The sequence below is a fragment of the Nomascus leucogenys genome, chromosome 1a (assembly GCF_006542625.1).
Source record: "Nomascus leucogenys isolate Asia chromosome 1a, Asia_NLE_v1, whole genome shotgun sequence".
In the NCBI taxonomy this organism is placed as follows: domain Eukaryota; kingdom Metazoa; phylum Chordata; class Mammalia; order Primates; family Hylobatidae; genus Nomascus; species Nomascus leucogenys.
Window position 1 is genome coordinate 75,258,106 of NC_044381.1, and position 14,841 is coordinate 75,272,946.

General features: G+C 42.7%; 2 protein-coding genes across 4 annotated transcripts in view; one reads left to right on the plus strand and one right to left on the minus strand.

Moving 5' to 3' along the window:
• TOMM20L (translocase of outer mitochondrial membrane 20 like) lies at positions 1–12,888 on the plus strand. Its single transcript, XM_003267742.4, is given in 6 exon segments — positions 1–136; positions 338–381; positions 7,329–7,377; positions 7,380–7,409; positions 11,632–11,774; positions 12,835–12,888. Coding segments are annotated over 6 exon segments (456 nt in total).
• Positions 11,941–14,841, minus strand: part of TIMM9 (translocase of inner mitochondrial membrane 9) — a 20,036-nt gene continuing 17,135 nt past the window's right edge. For 2 of the 3 annotated variants that reach the window (XM_004087147.3, XM_030811298.1), the window contains exon 4: positions 11,941–13,474. In XM_004087147.3, the coding sequence (XP_004087195.1) occupies positions 13,340–13,474 (135 nt within the window). In that variant the 3' untranslated portion in view covers positions 11,941–13,339. The remainder of the gene's footprint in view (positions 13,475–14,841) is intronic. The other variant, XM_003267745.4, reaches the window with a different exon arrangement.

Genomic DNA, 14,841 nt, shown 5'->3' on the forward strand with positions numbered 1-14,841 from the left:
ATGCCCTCCGTTCGCTCCCTCCTCGGCCTCTTGGCCGCCGCGGCGGCCTGTGGCGCCTTCGCCTTCCTGGGCTATTGTATTTACCTCGACCGGAAGCGGCGCGGGGACCCCGCGTTCAAGCGCCGCCTGCGGGACAGTGAGTGGGACCGAGGCGGAGGCGCGGCCGGGCCGGGCAGCGCGGGCGGGCTGCCGGCCGGGACGGCCCCCCACTGAGAGGCCGGGCCGTGAGTGCCGCAGCCTCTGCCGAGCCCGCGGCGGCCGGGCAGGCAGGACCACTGGACCCACGCCTGCCTCGGGACGGGCCTCCCAGCCAGCACGTGCCGTGTTGTGTTCGCAGAAAGAAGAGCCGAGCCTCAAAAGGCTGAGGAGCGGGGCAGGCAGGTGCAGTGCTTTCGATCCGCACAGGTAGCTCAGTAGACGCAGGTCCGGGCTCGCTGGGTTGCTTGGCTCCTGGCGGGCTCGGCAGCAGGTAGTTCCCTCAGCAGCCCGCGCTCCGGAAGAGGCCTGCCCTCGCGCGCTACGCACCGCCTCAGGCCCAGTCACTCTCCTCTCACAAAAGGGAGGGAAGGAAGGAGGAAGAAGTTGGAGTTATAAAAAGGCAGCTGTAAAGCAAAACACTGTACAACAGGCACTTCTTTTAACTGGAAGAAGGAAGAGGAGCCTTTTGCCCTGTCAGAGCCGCACAGGACACTTAGAAACCCAGGCTGGCCACGGTCACATGGCAGTAACTTCTAGATTGTTCTCCCGCAGGGCCTTTCTTGTAGCTCAGAAGCAGAGGGCATCTTCGTGTTTTCTAAATCTCTGCGGCAAAATTTGATTAGTCCCTTTTTTGTCGTTTTTAAGAGGCGGGCCGGGCTTGGTGGCTCACGCCTGTAATCCCAGCACTTTGGGAGGCAAGGCGGGCAGATCACGTGAGGTCAGGAGTTTGAGACTAGCCTGGCCAACATGGTGAAAGCCTGTCTCTACTAAAAATACAAAAATTAGCCGGGAGTGGTGGCGTGTGCCTGTAGTCTCAGGTACTCGGGAGACTGAGGCAGGAGAATTGCTTGAGTCCGGGAGGTGGCAGTTGCAGCCTGGGCAACAAAGCAAGACACTGTCTATAAAAAAAGAAAGAGACAAGGGTGTTCCTTTGTTGCCCAGGCTGAACTCGAGCTCCTGGCCACAAGCAATCCGCAGTTGATGCTGGATGTTTACTTAGCTGAGATTGTTAGCCAGGGCACCTACACATGTCTGTGTGATCTGAGATTCTTCATTTGTGTGATGGGCTGTGTCCCAAGGGGCAAGCAAACACATATATGTATGTGCGTGTGTGTGTATATATATATGTGTGTGTGTGTGTGTGTATGTGTATAGAGCACGCACATGCATGTGAACTAGAACATGTGCCCATGTGGAAGAGCAGATGGTACCACTTCTGGCAACATTGAAGCCTACTCAATTTAAAGGGAGAGGAAATAGATTCTACCTCTCAACAGGGATGGCAAGGTTTTGAAAGCACTTGTGTGACGGGGAATATTGCGGTAGCCATTTTTGAAACATGCAGTTTTTCCGGAGAAGACTTTGTAGCGGAAGTGGCATTGAACTGAGCCTGGAAGGATGATGAATTTGTGGCTTGGTTTCAGGGGAGAGGATACAGGATGGAGGGAACAGCATGTGCATAAAGATGCAAAGTGGGGCATCTGCCAAGCACATTCAGTAAACCAGTTTGGCAAAGGAGTCATACTGAGCAGTACTGGGTGGTAAGGTTGGAGAGCGAAAAGTAGGGATTGAATTAGGGAAGGCTTGCTTTGAAGGCCAGGTTAAGGAATTGAGATTCAATGGAGGAATTACTGAAGATTTCTAAGCAGGAATTTTTTAAAAAGAAGGAAAGAAAGGCAGAAGAGAAATATTCTTAGGTTGATCAGGCAGGAGTGTACTTAATGGATTGGGAGAGAAAACAAGCTATTGCAGCAATTTAGTTGAGAGGTAATAAAAATCCTGAACTATGGTGGTGGTAGTGGTAACTGGGAAGAATACAGTTCATGCCGACTGAGTAAAGGGTAATGGAGAGGCGGAGTCAAAGACACTTCTGAGGTTTCAAAATGGAATCACAGTAGAGAATAAAAGCTCATTTGACATAGTTAGCTGGGTAGGGAGTGTCCAAAGAGCTGGACATGGGAGTGGAGATACCTTCCCTGACTTGACTGGGACAGAGCCTGATACAGCTCCATGTCCCTCGTCACTGTCCATGGTTTCACTTGCACATTTGTGTAATTATTTGATTAATGCTTTCCGTTTATTACACTAAGCTCTGTGAGGGCAGACTTTGTTTTTTACTCTCCATTGTTTCCAGTGCCTAGAACAGAGTCTAGTGCGGTAGGTGCCCAGCAAATGTTTGTTGAATATTGTTGTTCATTGTAAGCAGGGGGAAACACCTTGTGCAGAGGCACAGAACATGAAATTGTAATATTCAAGGAGTATTATGGCCAGAGAGATAGCTGAGGGTCAGTTTAGTGTCTTATTGTGGAGGACTTTGAATGCCAAACTGAAAAGTCAGGACATTTTTCTGTTGTGGTAGATAACTAATGATGGTGACTTTATTGCAGAGAACAGACACAATTATTTTGGTTTTATTTTTAAAATAAGACAATTCTGGTTCCAGTGTGGAGAAAGGAAGTTGAAGACAGGAAAACGAGTCAATGGCAGTTCATATGGGAAATAATAAATGATTTATATTAATATAAATTAATCATATTTAATTATAATATAATTTAATTATATTCCTATTAAGCCATAAGTAAGTCATACTATAATTTATTGATATAAATTAATAATTATTAATAAATTGTTAATAATTTCCCATATATGAAATAATAAATTATTTCAAGTGAGGAAGCAGCACAAGCAGGATTTTTCAAATCTTCTTTCATATAATTGTCACAACTCTATTCTGATTTTTTTTTTTTGACACAGGGTCTCACTCTGTTGCCCAGGCTGGAGTACAGTGGCAATGATCACAGCCCACTGCAACCTCAACCCTTTTGGGGCTAGGTGATTCTCCCACCTCAGTCTCCTACATAGCTGGGACTACAGGTGCATACCACCATGCCTGGCTAGTTTTTGTACTTTTACAGAGATGGGTTTCGCAACATTGCCCAGGCTGGTCTTGAACTCCTGAGCTCAAGCAGTCTGCTGGCCTTGGCCTCCTGAAGTGTTGGGATTACAGGAGGAAGCCACTGTGCCTGGCCTCTATTCTCATTTTACAGATGAATAATCCAAAGCAGAGAAAGAGTCTCTTCTCACCATTTCTAGGGTCTTTCTTCCTCTTCTTCCCAGGACTTTCCCAAAGTATGGTCCATTGTTGCATTAGATTTACCTGGAGCATTTGTTAAAATATGGATTATTTGACCCTGATCCCAGCAATTCTGATCCAGTAGCCCGGGGAATTCTTACTGGCACAGTGACTGTCAGACTTTAGGATCCATAAGAATCACCTGAAGAGTTTGTTTAAAAATGCAAATTCCTGAGCCCTACTCCCACAGATTGATTCAGTAGGTCTGGGTGGAGCCCAAGAAACTGCAGTGTTTTTTTTTTTTGTTTTTTTTGTTTTTTTTTTTTTTCTGAGACAGAGTCTTGCTCTGTCGCCCAGGCCGGACTGTAGTGGCGCTATCTTGGCTCACTGCAAGCTCCGCCCCCCGGGTTCACGCCATTCTCCTGTCTCAGCCTCCCGAGTAGCTGGGACTACGGGCGCCCTCTACCGCGCCCGGCTAATTTTTTTGTGTGCTTTTAGTAGAGACGGGGTTTCACCGTATTAGCCAGGATGGTCTTGATCTCCTGACCTCGTGATCCGCCCGCCTGGGCCTCCCAAAGTGCTGGGATTACAGGCGTGAGCCACCGCGCCTGGCCAAAACTGCAGTTTTAACAGCTCCTTCAGGTGATGCTTTGTGAAACATGGGCCTTGGGTTCTGTATTCTTCCCCCTCTCCCTAGAAGATCCTTCCCTTCTCCAAAAGTGATTTCAAATGTACTACTCTAGACCTGGTGTCCCAAGTTTCATCTGCCTACCAGACTCTGTCATCTGGACATTCTGTTGGCACCTCACCTTAGTGTGTCCCGAAGTAAATTCATCATCTCCCCCCCTTGCCACTGTGCCTACTCCTGTTTCTTTATGATGCTCCTGGTGTCACTAGCCTCCCTGCTATGACCCTGACTCGTTTAAATATCAACTTCATCCATCATAAACAATGACCAATTCTTTTTTTTTTTTTTTTTTTTTTGAGACGGAATCTCGCTCTGTCGCCCAGGCTGGAGTGCAGTGGTGCAATCTCGGCTCACTGCAAGCTGCGCCTCCCGGGTTCACGCCATTCTCCTGCCTCAGCCTCTCCAAGTAGCTGGGACTACAGGCGCCCGCCACCACGCCCAGCTAATTTTTTTGTATTTTTAGTAGAAACGGGGTTTCACCGTGGTCTCGATCTCCTGACCTCGTGATCCGCCCGCCTCGGCCTCCCAAAGTGCTGGGATTACAAGCGTGAGCCACCGCGCCCAGCCAAACAATGACCAATTCTTATTTTCAAATGCTCTATTGCATATATATATATATATATATATATATATATATATATATAATCCCGCTTGTCTATTTCTATTACTTCCCTGCGACTAAAGGCTTTTATTACCTTTTACCCAGGTTATTGTAATAGTTTCCTAACTTGTCACCCTGCCTCTATTCTTATGCTGTTAATTTCTTCTAAATGGCAGCTCTGAATATGTAATTCCTTGCAGTAGCTCCCTACTCTGCAGATTGAAGACCAGCTTTGCTGGGCGCAGTGGCTCACACCTGTAATCCCGGCACTTTGGGAGGCCGAGATGGTTGGATCACCTGAGGTCAGGAGTTCAAGACCAGTCTGGCCAACATGGTGAAACCCCATCTCTACTAAAAATGCAAAATTAGCCAGGCATGGTGGCACACGCCTATAGTCCCAGCTACCTGGGAGGCTGAGGCAAGAGAATCGCTTGAACCTGGGAGGCGGAGGTTGCAGTGAGCTGAAAGTTGCAGTGAGCCAAGATCACACCACTGCACTCCAGCCTGGGCAACAGAGTGAGACTCTGTCTCCAAAAAAAAACCAGCCTCAGCTTGGTGCTATGCCTTTGATGGGTGCCTATTCCGATTGACTGCCTTATTTTCCTAGAGATTGGAAATAATAAATGTAAAGTTCCTAGTTTATAGCTGGCCTTCAATAATGGTAATATTGTTGCTACATTTACCCTATTATGGCCCACGCGGTGGCTCAGGCCTGTAATCCCAGCACTTTGGGAGGCCGAGGTGGGTGGATCACGAGGTCAGGAGTTTGAGACCAGCCTGACCAACATGGTGAAACCCCGTCTCTACTAAAAATACAAAAATTGGCTGGGCGTAGTGGCGTGTGCCTGTAATCCCAGCTACTCAGGAGGCTGAGGCAGGAGAATCACTTGAACCCGGGAGGCAGAGGTTGCAGTGAGCCGAGATTGCACCACTGCACTCCAGCTTGGGCGACAGAGCAAGACTCTGCCTCAAAAAACAAACAAACGAACATTTACCCTATCATAATCCAGCTAATTAAGTTCACTTGCTATGTTCCCTGCAATTTTGCGTTGCTTATACTTTCCTCATCAAACTTTCACTGAACCTCTCCACATCTCAAACACTATCTTTTCTGAGAAGCCTTTGAGAATTCTCCAACTAGATGTAATGTCTCTGTACTTTCAGCCCCAGAGGACATTGGACTTCTTGTTGTACCTACATGATCACTTTCACTTTATTAGACTGTGGCTCCTTGGGGATGGGCACAGAAGTCTTGGTCTCCAATTCCTTCCAGCTTTTCCTTGAGCGTCCTGCTCTTGCCAGTGCTCACTAGACATCTATTGAGTAAAACCTCTGATGTTACTGATTATTAGTATATTTGATGATAGAAGCTTAAAAGGTGACCCCTGGCTGGGTGTGGTGGCTCATGCCTGAAATCCTAGCACTTTGGGAGGCCGAGGTGGGCGGATCACGAGGTCAGGAGATCGAGACCATCCTAGCTAACAAGGTGAAACCCCATCTCTACTAACAATACAAAAATTAGCCGGGCGTGGTGGCGGGCGCCTGTAGTCCCAACTACTCGGAGATGCTGAGGCAGGAGAATGGCGTGAACCCGGGAGGCGGAGCTTGCAGTGAGCTGAGATTGTGCCACTGCACTCCAGCCTGGGCGACAAGCAGGACTCTGTCTCAAAAAACAAAAAAAAAAGGTGACCCCTTTCCAGGCTCATTGCATTTTAAAAAGAAAATTATTAGGGGAAAACAAAAACGAAAACCTTACAGATTTGAAACATTGAAGCTGAAGTAACTGCCAGTGGAGTTGATATTTTGGGCTAGGGTTTGCACAGTGTACCTTGAAAGACCAGCCCTAGTTCTTGTACCCATGATGATGCCATCTTGTGGCCATGGTCGCCTTCATGAACCAACCGCAGTAAACCAAAGCATCCTTCTGAACAGTCACTCCCCTGCCAACCCCCCACCAGGTCCTTTGTCCGTTTCCTTTTGAGGGTGTTAGTACAGAAGGCTTAGCATGGTTTTTTGTTTCCCTGATTAGAAAGTTACTGCTGCATAAACAGGTCTCACAACTAAAAGACCAAAATGACCTTGTAAGCCAGAGAAATCATGCAACCAAATCAACAGGCACTGTTAATATCCTGGGCAAGAAAATAATTTTGCAACATACAAAACTCCCTTTGTTATATTAATTACAGTAGGATTTCTGCTATATGTGGCTGGGTAAAATATGGGATGAGAGTTATTTATTATAAGCATCTCAACGTAACAAATACGTCATGTTTTTTTAATCACTTAAAATAATCCCATTTTAGAAGAGTGGTTTAAATATTATAAAGAACAACTACATTTGTCATACTTTGGATTTAGAGACTAGGTTCAAGATGTCTTTTTTCTTTCTTTTTTGTGACAGAGTTTCGCTCTTGTTGTCCAGGCTAGAGTGCAATGGTGTGATCTCGGCCCATTGCGACCTCTGCCTCCCAGGTTCAAGCTATTCTCCTGCTTCACCCTCCCGAGTAGCTGGGATTACAGGCATGCACCACCACGCCTGGCTAATTTTGTATTTTTAGTAGAGACAGGGTTTCTCCATGTTGGTCAGGCTGATCTCGAACTCCCGACCTCAGGTGATCTGCCTGCCTCGGCCTCCCAAAGTGTTGGGATTACAGGCGTGAGCCACCGCATCCGGCCCAAGATGTCCTTTTTAAATAAAAAATAATTTGATCAGTAACCATATACCTTACATTCATTACTCATTGTTGAATATTTTATGAATATTTTAGTTGTGGGATCCAGCGAAGAATAAAAAATTGCAAGAACTTTTCTTGCAAGAGGACGGATGGGAGAACTTTGGTTATCTAGAGGTAAGAATGTAAATGTTGTTTTGTGAGTTACTTACGACAGCTTATACTTGAGAAATATTTATTGATTAGTATTTGTATGTTGAATAACTAGCTGGATGTGTTAGCCAACTTCCCTCATTAAAGAAAAACTATCCCAGCATGCTCACTTCATCACACTGAACTCTTGCATTATGTTAGCATTTAGTGTTCAAGTCGTAGACTTGGAAGTGGGCAAACGGAGTAGCAAAGCCAAATACAAAAATACCTCATTTATTGTTATATAAAATTCTAAGTCAGTGAGTTTTCCAAGTGACTAAATGTTAAGAATAAACACTTTGCCAGGTGTGGTGGCTCATACCTGTAATCCCAACACTTTGGGAGGCCAAGGCAAGAGGATTACTTGAGGCCAACAGTTTGAGAACAGCCTGGGCAACAAAGCAAGACCCTGTCTCTACAAAAAACTTTAAAAATTAGTTGGGTACCATGGCATGTGCCTGTAGTCCCAGCTACTCGGAAGGCTGAGGTGAGAGGATCACTTGAGCCCAGGAGTTTGAGGGTGCAGTGAGCCATCATCTTGCCACTATACTCCAGCCTGGGAGACAGAGACTCTGTCTCAAGAAAACAAACAAAACAACTTTAAAAAATTCTAACTGCTTTATAAAAATGTTCCTGTTTTCTTAGAATATTCTTAATACTTATCTACTTTGTTGATAAGTTAATTCCCTATGAATGTCCATTCTTTTACTGTGTTTAGTGGAGTGATGCCTGTCGGGGCTATCTTACACTTAATGGTCATATTTTGAGTTATAATTTATTCCTATTGGCTAGGCACGGTGGCTCACGCCTATAATCCCAGCACTTTGGGAGGCCGAGGCGGGCGGATCACAAGGTCAGGAGATCGAGACCATCCTGGCTAAGATGGTGAAACCCCATCTCTACTAAAAATACAAAAAATTAGCCGAGCATGGTGGCGGGTGCCTGTAGTCCCAGCTACTTGGGAGGCTGAGGCAGGAGAATGGTGTGAACCTGGGAGGTGGCGCTTGCAGTGAGCCGAGATGGCGCCACTGCACTCCAGCCTGGGTGACAGAGCGAGACTCCGGCTCAAAAAATAAATAAATAAATAAATAAATAAATTATTCCTACCTAATTCCAGATGGATTTGAGAAAACTTCATAATATTGTCAGGCAAAATGATGGTAGATAATATTATTATTGTATAAATATTATAATCATAATGTCCTTATTCTGGTGTTAAACCCTGGAAAGGAAAATTTGTCTTGAGGCTTCTTAATTTAAGAAGTAACTGATGTTGCTGGATAAATCAGCATTACATCCATCAGTACAATGTATATATATTTTTTAAGTGTTGCAAACTCCCTTGCATATCACTGTGCCTGTACCTGTTTTTGCCTCTTTCTGTTTTTTTTTTTTTTTCAAAAAGTTTTGTTTTTCAATCTGTAACAGCATCGTCCAGGATTTATAAAAACAAAGAGGAAGTCAAAATCCTAGACAACTCACAGCAATGGCCGAGATTTTTATTCAGTGGCTTAAAACCATTATAAAGGTTTTGAGAAATTAAAAAGTTGCAGGCATTCAAAATCATTGCACATTAATCACTGTAATTTGTATTTTAGCATTTTATTTAGTATTGATCTTTGCTTTCAGATGGAGTAATTTTTGAAATGGACTAAAAATACCTGCTAAATATTAACAATTTTTGCTTTTAGATGGAGTAATTTTTGAAATGGACTAAAAATACCTGCTAAATATTGATGCCAAAATGTACAGTTAGAACTGTCTTAAATGATATAAACAGAAGTGACTTTACATAAACCAGTGAAACTTATGTCTAAAGACCTTTATTTGCATGGGCCTCTAAGGCCCCCTAGCAATTTGCTTTTTTTTTTTTTTGAAATGGAGTTTCACTCTTGTTGCCCAGGCTGGAGTGCAATGGCGCCATCTCAGCCCATTGCAACCTCTGCCTTCCAGGTTCAAGCGATTCTCCTGCCTCAGCTTCCCAAGTAGCTGGGATTACAGGCGTGCACCACCACGCCCAGCTAATTTTGTATTCTTAGTAGACAGAGGGTTTCACCATGTTGGTCAGGCTGGTCTCAAACTCCTGGCCTTAAGTGATCCACCCGCCTTGGCCTCCCAAAGTGCTGGGATTACAGGCATGAGCCACCGAGCCCAGCCACCCCTAGTAATTTTGTACTCATAATTTTATATTCTTTTTTGTAAACAAGGGCCCTGAAATTGTGGGAAAGTTCTGAATTATATGTCAAAAGAAAAAATATAACGTATTTTATCACATTTTATTCCTATTCACTTTATGCTTAAAAGCTATGATGTAATAGTTTAATTAGATTTAGAGGTGATCTGAACACACGTTGCAAACTTGGGTTTTTAAATTTTTAACTGTGAAATTATTTAATAGCTTTTTTATTTTTTGGGGACAGTGTCTCACTCTGTCACCCAGGCTGGAGTGCAGTGGCATGATCTTGGCTCAGCCTTCCGGGTTCAAGCAATTCTCGTGTCTCAGCCTCCCAAGTAGCTGGGATTATATAGGTGCGTGCCACCATGCCTGGCTAATTTTTCCATTTTCAGTAGAGACTGGCTTTTGCCATGTTGGCCAGGCTGGTCTCAAACTGACCTCAAGTGATCCAGTCTCCTCAGCCTCCCAAAGTGTTGGGATTACAGGCATGAGCCACCACGCCCAGCCACCTAATAGTTCTTTACAGAAGTTTTATACTTCCATATTTTACTTATATTGCAGTTCTCGGTCTTGGCTGCTTATTCTTTAATTCTTCATCAAACCCCAAACCAATTAAATCAGAATCTATGGGGCTGGATCCCAGGCGTCAATATTTTTTTAAAAATCTCCCTAGGTTACTAAAACATTGAGAACCAACCAGTACAGTATTCTATCCAATGTGGCAATTTTTCACCCAGTTTTCTGCAGTCTTCTTAACTTTCTCCACTCCCCTTTGCTATCACCCACAATTTTCATCATTTTCTGTCAGGTAAAATATAGTTCTGTAGCCATTTCAATGGTGGCTATGTCTATATGAGACCATAGGGCCAATAATTTTGATTGAAATTTCTGAGTAGCTGGTATGATTGAATTTATTGGTTGATTGAATTATTTGACCAAATTGATTGTTTTGTATTGTTAGCACCACCAATCTTGAGAACAGGCGCTATTACATCTTATGTTGAAAATGTAAAATTAATATATTTAAGTCAGGACATATCCCTATTGTTTAAGCTTAATACTAATCTTTGGAAAGCATTTTTTTCTGTCACGCACTCTTCTCTTCCTATGACCATGTATTTCAACTGATAAATGGAAAACTAGTTTCAGCTAATAAAACTCTATTATTATACTTACCTGTAGGGCCATATTTTATTTTCTACCTAGTTATATGAAGTATGTCAATAATTCAACTCCTGTGATTACCGAATACCTGAAGAGAGGCAGTACTCTAGTCTCAAGGGTCAGAAAATTAGATTATATTCCTAATGCTAGCATTAATCAGCATTGAAACTATATATCATTTCACTGATCTTTGCCTTAGTTTCCTTAAAAGTAAAACAAGGGAGTGAGATTAAAGTCATTCCATGTTCTAAGTTAAACAGAAATGCTATGATTTTCACTCTTCACATATTTTCATTTGTTGTTACTTCAAAGCTAATCATCCTAAAACTCATTTTAAAACTGTGCTTAGAAATCAGAGCTCATAAATCTCTTATTTTTTTCCTCGGGGTATGTAATTCATGTTACACTAAATCTTGTTTCAACTCTTTGATAGTGAAATCTATTTTTTTTAAGTTCCATTTAGCTGGAACATCAGATGTTTCATCTATAATATTTTATCAATCACACATGTAAAGATAACCCATCAGATATTAATAAAAGCAGACAACTGCTTACAAAAAACCTCAGTATCCTCTTCCCTCCATACCCAAATTATAGAACACGAGCATTTCCAATGCAAGAGTGCACTTCTAGACAGTAAGAGTATACTTGCTGTAATTTGGCTCAAAATTATTAATATTGCCGCTTCACCACTGTGAAGCTCAACATTTTCCCTCATATTTGTACTCTACTCTTCACAAGACTTGTCTAAGTAGTCTTTAGTTTGATATGCTTTTAATTTTTAATGCTTGTTGCTTTCTTGGATTTTTAGAATGTCTGTTTTAAAGAACTTTAAAATTTTGCTCAAAACTTGTCATTCTGTTTCAGGAGAGCACAGAATGGGGGTTCAACACCTCGGCAATGCCCTTTTAGTGTGCGAGCAACCACGGGAACTTCTGAAAGTTTTCAAACACACACTCCCTCCCAAGGTATCTGAGATGCTGTTGCACAAAATTCCCCTTATTTGCCAGGTGAGCACATATTTAATTATCTTTGTGAAATGTACACAGTAAATAGCTATGTTATGCTTGACTACACAGAAATATCAAAGTATGTGTGTGAATTGCCCAAAATCTTAAATAAGTGAAATCTCTGAATTTTTGGCTGCTTTAACATGAAGCAAGCCTATTATTCATGTTCCTTTGACTATAATAAATTGTATATTTTCTTGAGTAATATCCGTATTTCAATAGTTCAATTTTAAAGCAGAACAATACTTCTACTTCCATTAACATACAAAACATAGAAATCACTTTGGTAAATTTAAACATACAGGCTAATTAGCATTCTCTTAATTATAGGTTTAAAATGGTATCAAATGAAATCCATTCATAAGCCAGTTGATTAGTAAGTTTTAGTCCACTTTTCATTTTACTAAACTGCTTGGTATATGTATGCATCAACTAGAATTTCCTGCAAATGCTTGGATTAATTTCAGGATTCATTAGCCATAAGACATTAACTTTGGTTCACTTTTTATCATTGGCAAGCCTTGGAATCTATCATATTTGACTGTCAGCTTTTGAACAAAACACAAACATGAACTCCATTACAGTGTAACAGTCAACTCTTAAACATTCCCAAACTAGGGCAGATGGGATTGTTTCCTGAAGATACATGAAAATGTAGGTAAGATAAGAATATGTGGCCAGGCGCGGTGGCTCACGCCTGTAATCCTAGCACTTTGGGAGGCTGAGGCAGGCGGATCACCTGAGGTCAGGAGTTCGAAACCAGCCTGGCCAACGTGGTGAAACCCCATTTCTACTAAAAATACAAAAGTTAGCCGGGCATGGTGGCACACACCTGTAATTCCAGCTACTTGGGAGGCTGCGGCAGGAGAATTGCTTGAACCGGGGAGGCAGAGGTTGCAGTGAGCTGAGATCGTGACATTGCACTCCATCCTGGGTGACAAAAGCAAAACTCCGTCTCAAAAAAAAAAAGTATATGTAATGCCCACTCTGACACAAGGGAAGCAAGAAAAGGATCGTGCATTGAAATGATTAGCAAGTAACTATTTTATGTATTCACCAGCAATTTGAGGCAGACATGAATGAACAGGAATGCTTAGAGGATGATCCTGATTGAAAAACATTTCAACGTATCCACAGTCCAGTGAGAATACTATGGTACCATACAGTATAAACAACTGCTCAGTGATATTTCCATTTATTTTACTTTTAGTAATAAAAATTTTTCTATCTCATACATGATTGAACACATAAGTTGCTTTAAAATTAACAGTCACAATTGAAGAAACAATGGTTTATTTTTCTAATCAAGTGACCAAGCTGCTGAATCATAAGGCCTCAACAAATGTTGCATCTTATTATTTCATTGAACAATAAGACCTTCTATTGTGATTATTCCTGGTAAATAGCAATTTTGTTTCTCCAGTGGTTTCCATTTGCCAAACAGTCATGACAGATGGTTTAACATGGTGGTTACTGCTTTCAGGGGATTCTATCAGATGAGTCCTCATTTCCAATAAAGCAGCTGTTGGCAATCTTTCATCAAAAGTTCATCCATCAGGACTTCTCTATCGTGGTTGGCCAAGGAGTCCTGCTTTGGCTGCCAGGGCTTCATTCTGCTGAATGTGATATTCCTGAAATCTCATGGATATTCTTTGTGTCATTTTTAAATATTTCTGTAAGCAATGTTCTGAACAGGTGGTCTAGGAATGAAAAGGGAAGATCCAAGAGGCAACACAAAAATATGAATTTTTTTAAAATGCATGTATTCTAAAAGACTCAGTGGGGTAGTTTGCTTTTCTTTGAATATATCTGAGAATTAAATAGTACTGATTGGCAGCAACTGACCATAGCTTTTAACTGATACTTTCATCCACTGACAAGCATTAATATATATTGAATGCCTGCCAGTTTGTAGTCACTAAGAGCAATGATAAGTCTGTTTTCAAGAAGCTTCTGGACTAGATTTTCTGCAAGTATATTAAGTGAAAGCCCACATTCCTGTCTTCTTGTTTCAATTGTTAAAATGTAAACCCAGTAGTAAGTTTGTTCCTTTTTAATGAGAAACAACATTCTTAATTCTCAAACTTTTACTTTTTATTTATTTTAATTTTATTTATTTATTATTTATTTATTTTTTGAGAGGGAGTCTCGCTCTGTCACCCAGGCTGGAGTGCAGTGGCGTGATCTCGGCTCACTGCAAGCTCCGCCTCCTGGGTTCACGCCATTCTCCTGCCTCAGCATCCCAAGTAGCTGGGACTACAGGTGCCTGCCACCATGCCTGGCTAATTTTTTGTATTTTTAGTAGGGACGGGGTTTCGCTGTGTTAGCCAGGATGGTCTTGAACTCCTGACCTCGTGATCCGCCTGCCTTAGCCTCCCAATGTGCTGAAGTTCCAGGCATGAGCCACCGCACCTGGCCTATTTATTTATTTTTTTGAGACAGGTTCTCTCTCTGTTGCCCAGGGTGGAGTGCAGTGGCTCACTGTGGCCTCAACCTCCTGGGCTTAAGTGATCCTCCTACCTCAGCCCCTGGAGTAGCTGAGACTACAGCACACACCACCATGCCTGGCTAATTTTTCATTTTATTTTTTAGTAGAGATGAGGACTGGTGCTTTTTTGTTGTTGTTCTTGACAGGGTCTTGCTCTGTCACCCAGGCTAGAGTGCAGTGGTGCAATCACAGCTCACTGCAGCCTCTGCCTCCCGCGCTCAGGTGACCCTCTCACCTCAGCTCCCGAGTAGCTGGGACCACAGGCATGTACCAACATGTCCAGCTAATTTTTTTTTTGCATTTTTTGTAAAGACAGGGTTTCACCATGTTGCTGAGGCTGGTTTCGAACTCCTGGGCTCAAGTGATCCACCTGCCTTGGCCTCCCAACGTGCTGGGAGTTCAAAGTTACAGTGAGCTATGATTATGCCATTGCACTCCAGCCTGGGTAACAGAGCGAGACCCTGGCTTAAAAAAAAAAGTTAAGACTTCTAATAGGATGAGGTTTTCAATATGAGCCACCAAAGTCAAGCTTTGCTTTTTCCAAAGCCAACCAGAATTCCCAGGGCCATACAGAAAGGC